This window comes from Cervus elaphus, chromosome 13 (assembly GCF_910594005.1).
Source record: "Cervus elaphus chromosome 13, mCerEla1.1, whole genome shotgun sequence".
Lineage (NCBI taxonomy): Eukaryota > Metazoa > Chordata > Mammalia > Artiodactyla > Cervidae > Cervus > Cervus elaphus.
In genome coordinates, this window is record NC_057827.1 from 5,402,498 (window position 1) to 5,413,230 (window position 10,733).

The window sequence follows — 10,733 nt, forward strand, 5'->3', positions numbered from 1 at the left end:
CCCGGTGTTATCCACTGTCTTCCCCCCACCCACTGCGACCTGCACGACCTCAGTTCAATGAAGCCTGGTATTTCCTTGTCCCTATTATATTTTGCAGGGAGCATGTTTCAATGCCCATGTCAATGTGTTGATTAAACTCACGGTTCCCTGAGCTGCTGGACACCCGCCACCCACCAGGACTGACCAAGACCCCTTTGTTCTTCCCATGGCTAACAAACCTGGTACTTTGATCTGCAGGCAGATAGACGGTCGTGGCTTGCTTTCCACATAACCGTAAGAAAATTTTCTGCTTCAAATTACCACCTTATTGTCTTGGCACTGACATGTCCCACTTAATTGATCTACTTGAGCCTTAGACACTCACCTACAAAATAGGAATAATGCCTACTTTGAAAGAGTATTGTGAGGAATCAAGAGGATTAAAAACCTCCTCTTGATTCACCCTCATTGATGTGTGAAGCCTTACTCTTGCTTTAATCTTACATTCCAACTCCCACTGCAATTACTGCATAATTATAACACATGTAGCACTGTTTTGAAAAAACAGTTCTGTCACCGTGGTATCTACTATTACTGGAAGTTGTCTTGATGTTCAGCTGTATTTGGAGAGTATGGTAAAACTTGGCTCCCAGTACCTAGAATAAAAATTAGAATAAAGACAAACACTTCCATATTATGCTGAAATTATATTTATATATAGATATAGATATTTACTTTTCTGCAGACAGCTTTTACTGATGAGTCATTTGGACATTCAAAGAACAGCCTATTTTGATGCTACATAATCTGTACCAGAATGAGATGGATAGCTTCTCAATTCATTTCACAAAGCCAGCACAACTCTGATACCAAAACATAACAATTATAACACAAAACAGAGAATCACAGATCTCAGTTAAAAATACAGATGCCAAAATACCAAATAGAACAATAGCCAGTTGAAATCAACACCACATGAAAATGTACAAAGCTTTGGCAGATACAAAAGCAAACTGAAATCCAAACTTACACACACAGAACTTGAACAGAAACACCAGAAACAAAACGTCCCCCCCACCCCACCCTGTCAGTGGCCTTAGGCCGGGGACCCAAAGGAACCGTGAGATATCTGCTAAATGGCATTAATGGGGAGGGGTGTTGCTGGTGGGGTCATCGGTTTTATCATCAGGGTCAGACTCATCCTCATCCAGATCTTCAGACTCACACTCTGCCAGTGCTTCATAGTACTGGTATGGCCAGCACCGTGGATCTTTCTTATACAGCCTGGCCAAAAACTTCAGGACAATCATCTTGCTGGTTTCAAGGAATGCTCGGGGGCCCCAGAGGAACTCATGCTCTTCTGGCTCAGTAAAGGGGATTCGCCTGTACTCCAGGTACTTCTCCCTTACAAACACTTCGGTGATGAGCTTCTTTGTATTTCCGAAGAGACCATGTGTCTCCCGGATATTCAGCCCTAATTTGCACAGAAAAGTAAAGATCAGGTCCTCCCTGACACAATTGCCTTTCATAAAGATGAGGCTCAGAACCACCATCAGGAGGCCTAATTTGGGCCTGTCCAAATAGGATGCACCTGTGTCACCCTTTCGACCCTTGTTGATGAGAATATAAGAGTGGTTTTTGGGATCAATTTCCTTCAACTGATAACCAAAAACACACTCCAGCTTGTGGCTGGCACGGCTGATGATTTCTAAGCACTCATCTTTATATTCACGGATGATGAATTTCACCATCTCTGAGCGCTTAATGGGCACCTTGGCTTGGTCCTTAACCAAGAGGAACTGCACCAGTGCATTTGCTCGCTCATCCAAGGGAGACAGTGGCTGAGTCTCCAGCTTGGGATCATATTGGGTGGCACCAAATCCCTGAGCAAGAGTAGGGAGCTCAGGGATGATCAAGGACGGAGGGCTAACTGGGCTTTCCCAGAGACCCAGGGCCCTTGAGGTGCTTGGGCCTTCCCAGGCACTCAGGGCCCAAGAAGTGCTGGGCCCTTCCCAGCCACTCAGGATCTGGGAGGTACTCAGGCCCTCCCAGCCACTCAGGATTCGGGAGGTGCTTGGGCCCTCCCAGTCACACAGGAATTGGATGGGGGCTTGCAGCTCCCAGTCGTTCAAGTCTAGACTTTCCCAGCGCCTGGGGGCCTGCCAGTGACACATGTTCAGCATCTTGCCACTGCCATCCCCCTCTTCTGTATTCAGATGCTTCTTCTTCCGGGTGGCCTTGCCTGAGCGACGTGGTGGCTCAGTGGAGGTCTTTGAGGCCTCTTGAGTGATAGCCATCACCTGGGGGGTAGCTGCTGTCGCCATCAGGATACTGGGTCCTGCCTTGGACGCCTTTGAGGAATTCACATTGGGCTGTGGAACCCATGGGATTGCAGGCAGGGCCTCAATGCAGGCAAACGGATCCTGCAGAGTAAATGGCAGTGACTTTGGGGCCTCTGAGATGGCAGATGGGCCCTTGAAGGCATTAGAAGAGGCAGGCTGGAACTGGGAGGTAGATGGAAAGACCCTTGGGGTGGCGTTAAAGGTCTCAGATGTGGCAGGAAAGTTTTTCCAGGGAGTCGGCAGGTGTGCTCCAGCAGTTGGCATTGCCCTGGGAGCATAGAAAGTGCCACCGAAGATCATCCGGTCCTTTAGAGGAGCCTTGCGTTCCTTCGAAGAGGTCCTACGATCTTTTGAAGAGGTCCTTCGGTCTATAGAAGAAGCCCTAGATTCTCCTGATGGAGTCATCAATGATTTAGCAGAGCCCATGGGAAAATTTGCCCCTGCTAAGGGGGCTCCAGGCTGGCCCTGCAGGGCTGCAGGGGGGCCCTGCCAGGAGGGCTGGAGTTGCATGGATGGCAGCTCTCCCTGCGAGCTCGAGAGCTGGGCCTGCTGGGTGGATAGCTGGATTTGCAGGGCCTTTTGGGAGGCGGGGGCCCCCTGAAAGGGCTGCTCCAGCTGAACCAGTGGAGGGCCCTGCCTCTGGGCCTCCTGGGTGGGCAGGGACTGCCAGAATTGCCCCTGGGCCTTCGGAGCCTGCCACGCCAGGCTGGCCTGGGCTTGCTGCACTTCCTGGAACTCCATGGATGTTGGCATCTCCTGCGGCACCGGAGCTTGGCCTTTCGGTGCCTGCCAGATGATGGGCGGGCAGTGCACAGCCTGAGGAGCCGACAGTGGGGCCGGTAGAGGGGCCGGCATCACCGTCGGGGGCGCCTGCGGGACAGCAGGAGGTGCAGTCGGCATCTGCGGTGCTGGGGGGGCTGTTGGCACCTGGGGGGCCGCCCGAATTGGTGGGGCCGCCCTCAACTGCGGGGTAGGCAGTCGAGTTTGCGGGGCCTGCCGCAGCGGTGGCGGGGGCGGCAGGGCCTGCCAGAGAGGCGGCGGGGTGGCCAGGACCTGTGGGGCAGGGCGGATGGGTGGTGGTGCCTGGCGGATCAGTGGCGGTGCCTGGCGTATTGGGGGTGGGGCCTGGCGAATGGGCGGTGGGCCCGGGCGGATGGGTGGTGGGCCAGGGCGGATGGGTGGTGGCCCAGGGCGCACAGGTAGAGGTGCCTGCCAAGCAATCGTTGGGCCTGGCCAGGTGACCTGTGTGGTCGACCAGCCCAGGGGTGTGGCCGACCAGCCTTGTGTTGGGGCCTGCCATCCCGGCGAGGTGGCCTGCCAGCCCGGGGGAGTGGCCAGCTGCGCCGGAGGGGCCTGCGGGCCCTGGGGAACGGGCGGAGGAGCCCTTATAACCTGTGACTGGATCTGCAGGATCAGAGGCTGAGCCTGTGGGGCCCAGGAAGCCATAGGCTGCGCAGGTGGGGCCGGCGCCGGCGGCTGGACTATCGGGGCTGCTGTCGCTGGAGGCTGGGTGATCGGAGGTCTCGAGCCTGCAGGATGGATCATCAGGACTCCAGGACCTGGAGGCTTGGCCATCGGGGCTCCTAGAGGAGGAGGCTGGGCCATCAGGGGTGGCGGAGGCGGAGGCTGGGCTATCGGAGCTCCCGGAGCAGGAGGCTGAACCATCAGGACTCCTGGAGTCAGAGGCTGGGGAATCAGGACTCCCGGAGCTGGAGGCTGTGCCATCGGGGTCCCCGGAGGGGGAGGATGGGCCATTGGGGTCGCCGGCGGAGGAGGAGGATGTGCCATCGGGGTCCCCGGAGGAGGAGGGTGCGCCATCGGAGTCCCCGGAGGAGGAGGGTGCACCATCGGGGTCCCAGGAGGAGGAGGATGGGCCATCGGGGTCCCGGGAGGAGGAGGATGTGCCATCGGGGTCCCCGGAGGAGGAGGCTGTGCCATGGGGGCTCCGGGAGCCGAAGGATGCATCATCAGGACCCCCGGAGTCGGAGGCTGGGCCAGCGGGGCTCCCGGAGGGGGAGGATGGATCATCAAGACTCCGGGAGTCGGAGGCTTGCCCATCGGGCCCCCCAGAGGGGGAGCCTGGACCATCGGGCCCCCTAGGGATGGAGGCTGGGACATGGGCGCCACGGGGGCAGGTGGCTGGCCCTGCGGAGCCTCCCAAGCAGGCTGCGGTGCCTGCCAAGCGGCCAGTGAAGCCTGCAAATCAATCGGAGGTGGGTCCCACGGGACTGGAGGGGCCCGCGAGGAGGCGGGCGGGGCCCGCATCAGAACCGTAGGGCGGCTATAGACCGCGGGCTTAGGGGCCTCCTCCGGGGGACTCGGGTCTCCCAGATTCTTACTTAGCTGCGACATGTCCTTTTGCTCTGACAGCTGGTGAGCCTTTTCCTCCGACAGCTGCTGGGCCTTTTCCTCCAGAGAGAAGAGAATGCCTACGTGGCTGCTGAGAGGAGTCCTCCCTGCTGACTGGTGAATAGGAAGTGAGTGCCCTTAGCTCTGCAGCTTTCCGCAGTAAGGAGGAGGGGGGAAGGGGGCTCAATCCCGCCCCTTCCCCGCCCCCGACCACCACAAGTGGATAGTGCAGAGGGGCGTCTACCAGAAACCCTAGCTGACACAAGATCCCTGCTCACTCTGCCCAGTCCCCAAATGCAGCCTGGTCAGATTCCCCATGGGCGAGTTTTCACAGGGGAGTGACAGGGACAGATTTATGTTTTAGAAATCCCTGTGCTGCAGTATAGAGTTGGGAACAGACCACTGGGAACATGGAAGGTATCCATGAGGGGGAAGATGGTGTGGTCTGAGCTCAGATACAGCAAAACGGGAGCCAGAGGGAAGAAAAGAAAATACACACACACACACACACACACACACGCACACGCACAGGCACACATACATATATATCTCAAGATTCACAGTAGACAGCTATTATATTTTAATGTAAATGTGAAAGAGGAGAAGTCCCGGGAAAGTGGATAAATTGCTAGGGTAGGTGATTCTCACAGTGACACACTGGAGGCGCCTAAGGAAGAGAAATGGATGAGTATTGGGTGGGACACAGGCATACAGTCCTGTGGACCTGTCAAAGAGAATAGCCTGCAGACACTTCTGTATAAAAGCTTGGGATTCAGAATAAAACTGAATTGGGATTCAGATACTCCTCATGGAAATAGAGCTGCTGCAGGGATTGTGGTGCAGAAGAGTGAGATTTAGAGTGAAATTACTGAGGTAGGTCTTGGAGCTTGCAGGCATTTTCAGACACAGGCAGAAAAAGGACATCCAAGAATAGACAGATAAGGAAAGAGACCCTGGAAGTTGAGATGTTCCAGACGTCCATGAGAGATAGCAGTTTTAGTATGGGGGAAATTCCTGTGGAGTAAATGGAATGAAAGAACAAGGTAGGTTTCCTGCTGCTTGTTTTTCAGTTGCAGAGCAAGAAAGAAATTGTAACAATGACAACAAATAAATGCACTAAAAAATAATAAAATAGGGGAATGAATAAACCCACAGTTCATATATAGGGAAAACAGATAAACAGCAACACACAGAATTGTGTGTGTGTACGTGTGTGTGTGTGTGGAAATTTAGCTTAAAATTAAACAAGCAATGTATTAACAGATAAAGTAGAAAGTATCAAATGTATTGAGTAACAGTATACTGTGTCATGCTGAATGGAAATGACAGTCAGCTCCTTTTGGATAGTTTCCTGGAAATATACAAAATATTAAATATCAAGGGTGTTTAGTTTAGCAGAGGCTATTTGCAGTCTAGGGCAAGAGTCTGGAGTGACCAAAAAAAAAAAAAAAAAAAAAAAAGTGAAAGATACCACAAGGGGGCAGATGAGAATGATGAAGGCTAAACCCCACTCCTCCTGCAGTTCTGTTAGCTAGTAGTCCTCAAATGTAGCAATTTATGAATCCCAATGAAAGCATAAATACATGTCCAAGTTTACTACTGCCTTAAATAATGAAATTATAATTTCAGAGTGAGGTTTCAGTAGTTTTTCTGGCAGTTGAGGGGATGAGAAGTCAGAATTTTTATCCCCTAGGAGTATCTTCTTTTCAGGAGCAGTAGTTCTGCCCTGGTGCTTGATGATGTGTCATGCCTCCATGCTCATGGAAAGATGCTTCTGAAGGATGGACACACCATATATCATGGTTTGGGTCCCTCTCATGGGTTGATAATAGTACATAAAAGAGTTCTCAGTTTGATGAGGTTAAGAACTGACTAGTTCACTGTGGCCATCTGTCAACTGTCACCCTCATGTTTCCCTATTATCAACCCTGTCACATACCAGTTGCTGGCTGTGGATGGCTTTAGGAAAATCAGTTTATTTTTCAGCCAGTGACATTTCTACCCTCATTAAAGCACATTTCTTCTTCCTCTAGTTCTGATATATAAATTCATCAGAAATTAAGTTCTCCCACTAACTATTTGTTTTTCAGGTTTATGGTGGATTTAACCTTTGGCCCATCATGCTGTGGGTCATCCCACAGAGTAAATGATTGCCAGCAGGGCCCAATTGTTCTCACGGAGGCTGGGGCTTAATGAATAGCACTGCCGCACAATGTCAACTCCCACCAAATCCTTCATATCAAAATCCTTTACCCCCGCTTTATACTTGGTACTTATATGGAAGACTAAAAAATTATCATTAGTTATGTGGGGGATTTAGATGCCATTATAAATGGAAAGTAGTTAAAGTAGCACCTTGGCAATTCTTGGTAATTTTACCAAACTATCTGAGAAAAATTAAGGCGTAAGTACCCAGTGATTCTGGTGGGTCAAGTAATGATGAGTGAATTAGGTTTTTTCTTCCCTGGAAAATAATATGCCTATTTTAGACAGTCACTGATCTCAGACCCAGGCAACTTGACAAACTAGCTACCCCAAAATTTCCTACTTCCAGTATGAGTCACACCTGAAGAATTAAGTGAAATATTGACCCTTTTGAGGGTTGACTGTTTTTATAAAAGCATTCCCAATAATGTCCTCAGTCTAATGGATGTGAACTACAAGCCTTAAATAGATCTCCAAAACCCTCCTCTTCTCCTTGTGGAATCTTCCAGCTTCCCGAAGTTCCCACCACCCTTTTGTTTGTATGCTCTCCTATCTCCATACCTCTGACCCAAGTGTTGTCAAATTTCTGTCCTTTCTTCTCATGAAACAGCTTAAAAAATTGAAGGTGCATCAGAAAGAAAAAACATATACACAAAACATTCATGGAATGTAGGTGTCTGTCTGCTTCCTAATCAGAAAGAACTTTCAGTATTTCCTAAGTATAAAACAGAAGGGTAACAAAAGTAATGGAAAAGATTGGGGTAGGAGAAATGAGGAGTCACAAATAGGAGTCAGAAATTACTGGCCAGATGAATGAAGTTTCTGTACATTTCTTTATTGTCTGCATCACAGCAAGCATAGTATCTCCTTGCATACTTGAGTCTTTTTTGTTCACTCTTGCATTCCCAGCCCATTCTGAGTGTTCAATAAGCAGCTAGTGGATGAAAGTGTAAGATTAGCACTAGAAGTGCCCATCTTTCATTCTGTGATAGCTTTAGACTTAGTGTAAATATGGATGTCAGTAAAATAGTTATGATTTTCATAAAGTCTAAAAGTATTTATTTATGAGATGTCTTTTATTAAGGATTTAGTATGTACTTGACATAGTGCTGTGTTCAGAAAAAAATCTGACATCAAATTTTACAGATACAGAGGGATGTGAATATGCTATTTTTAGTGCAATAAAGTAGTTTGTACTGTTTAAAACTCATATTGATTATAGTTGATGCAAAAAACTGAGTCCTCACTTCTGCTTGGAGTGGGAGGTTTGGGGTTGTGATTCTGGCAGTAGCAATGAAAAGAAAAAAAAAAAAAAAAACAAGAAAAAAAAAATCCAAAGCTGTAGAAAATTCATACATGTTCTCCAGATAGATGGAGCACTAAAAGAAAAAAAAAAAATCAGGGTACGTCAAAAGTACAGACATTTGAAAGAAGAATTGCAAGGGGTTCACAAAAATAGTGTAACTGCTGTTTATTGAATTGTTATTATTTGACCAAATGCCATCCTGCAAGCTTTCTACACATTGCATATTTCTCACAAAATCCACAAGTGTTTGGCCCCATTTTACACATCACAAAATTGAGGCTTCAGATGGTAATTAACTCATGGCAGATCCAGCAATTTACAGCAGAATCTGGAACTGAAACCTGATCTCTTTTTTGCCAAAAGGGAGCATTCTTGGCCATTACACAGGTGCTGCCAAAACTTTCTTTTAATTTAAAATATAATTAACATGCCATCTTGTTGCTGTTTATTTGCTAAGTTGTGTCCAACTCTTTCATGACCCTATGGACTGTAGCCCATCAAGCTCTTCTGTTCATGAGATTCCCCATATAAGAATACTGGAGTGGGTTGCCATTTGCTTCTCCAGGTGATCTTCCTGACCCAAAGGTCAAACCCATTTCTTCTGTATTAGCAAGTGGATTTTTTACCACTGAGCCACCTGGGAAGCCCTAGCATACAGTTAGATACATAGATATACAGCATTCTGTTAAATGAACTTTGTTACCAAGTAGCCATCTGTCAAAGCAAGATGAAAGTCTTATCAAATAAAGGTCCAATCAATTCCTTCTCCTCCAAAGGCAACCAATATTTTTTTTCCAGATCATTTCCTATTATGGGTTATAAGACATTCAATATATTTCCCTGAAGTAAACAATAAATTCTTCCTGCTCACTCATTTTATAAAGAGTATTCTGTATCTGTTAACCCTGTACTCCTGATTATCCCCTCTAAATGACTCTCTCCCTTTTGGTAGCCATAAGTTTGGTTTTTATATCTGTGAGTTTGTTTCTGTTTTGTATATAGAATCATTAATATTATATTTTTGAGATTTGACATAAAAGTTATATCATGTCTTTCTTTGACTTACTTTAATTTACTTGGAATAATAATCTCTAGGCCACCCATGTTGCTGCAAATTTGGTTCATTTTTATGGTGGAGTAATATTCCATTGTGTTCCACACCTTCTTTATTTATGTGTTGATGAACATGTGGATTATTTATATGTCCCAGCTATTGTATATAGTGCTGCTGTAAAGATTGGGGTTGGGCTTCCCTGGTGGTTCTGTTGTAAAGAATCCGCCTGGCATGGAAGCAACCTAGATGCCCATCAGCAGACGAATGGATAAGGAAGCTGTGGTACATATACACCATGGAATATTACTCAGCCATTAAAAAGAATTCATTTGAATCAGTTCTAATGAGATGGATGAAACTGGAGCCCATTATACAGAGTGAAGTAAGCCAGAAAGATAAAGAACATTACAGCATACTAACACATATATGTGGAATTTAGAAAGATGGTAATGATAACCCTATATGCAAAACAGAAAAAGAGACACAGATGTACAGAACAGACTTTTGGACTCTGTGGGAGAAGGTAAGGGTGGGATGTTTCGAAAGAATAGCATGTATATTATCTATAGTGAAACAGATCACCAGCCCAGGTGTGATGCATGAGACAAGTGCTCGGGCCTTGTGCACTGGGAAGACCCAGAGGAATCGGGTAGAGAGGGAGGTGGGAGGGGGGATTGGGATGGGGAATACATGTAACTCCATGGCTGATTCATGTCAATGTATGACAAAACCCACTGAAATGTTGTGAAGTAATTAGCCTCCAACTAATAAAAAAAAAAAAAAAAAAGAATCTGCCTGCCAAGCAGGAGATGAGTTTCATTCTCTGAGTCAGGAATATCCCCTGGAGAAGGAAATGATAACTTACTCCAGTATTCTTGCTTGGGAAATCCCATGAGCAGAGGGGCCTGGTGGCTATAGTCCACAGGATTGCAAAAGGGTTTGACATGACTTAGCAACTAAACAACAAAAACAAAACTTGGAGATACATGTATCTTTTCAGATATATGCCCAGGAGTGGAGCCACTGGATCATATGGAAACTCTGTTTTCAGTTTTTTTTTTTTTTTTTTTTTTTAATTGGGGTATCGTTGCTTAATGATATTGTGTTAGTTTCTACTGTACAACAAAGTGGATCAAGTATAAGTGTCCATGTGTCCTTTCCGTCTTGGGTCTCCCTCCCCAACATTACACCCATCTAGCTCACCACTGAGCACCAAGCTGAGCTCCTATGCTAAGCAGCAGGTCCCCAGTAGCTATCTCCACATATGTTTTCCATAGTGCTTGCAGCAACCAACTAACAGTGTAGGTGGGTTCCCTTTTCTCCAGCATTTGTTACTGTAGACTTTTTGATGGTGTTCATTCTGACTGATGTGAGGTGAAATGTCACTATGGTTTTCTTTAGCATTTCTCTAATAATTAGTGATGTTGAACATCTTTTCGTGTGCAAAGGAACCACTTCCTGATTTATTTCACCAAATATCAGTTCTACCTATTACTGA

General features: G+C 47.2%; 1 protein-coding gene across 1 annotated transcript; it reads right to left on the reverse strand.

The window, feature by feature from the left end:
* Positions 1–673: 673 nt before the first annotated feature.
* On the reverse strand, positions 674–4,807 carry MAGEL2 (MAGE family member L2). The gene has a single exon (XM_043922369.1). The coding sequence runs from the start codon at positions 4,671–4,673 to the stop codon at positions 1,122–1,124; it is 3,552 nt and encodes a 1,183-aa protein (XP_043778304.1). The 5' UTR covers positions 4,674–4,807; the 3' UTR covers positions 674–1,121.
* Between the last annotated feature and the right edge of the window lie 5,926 nt (positions 4,808–10,733).

What these genes read in the sequence shown, in the direction of transcription:
- MAGEL2 (XM_043922369.1), bottom strand. Translation starts at nt 4,673, where the DNA reads ATGTCGCAGCTAAGTAAGAATCTGGGAGACCCGAGTCCCCCGGAGGAG.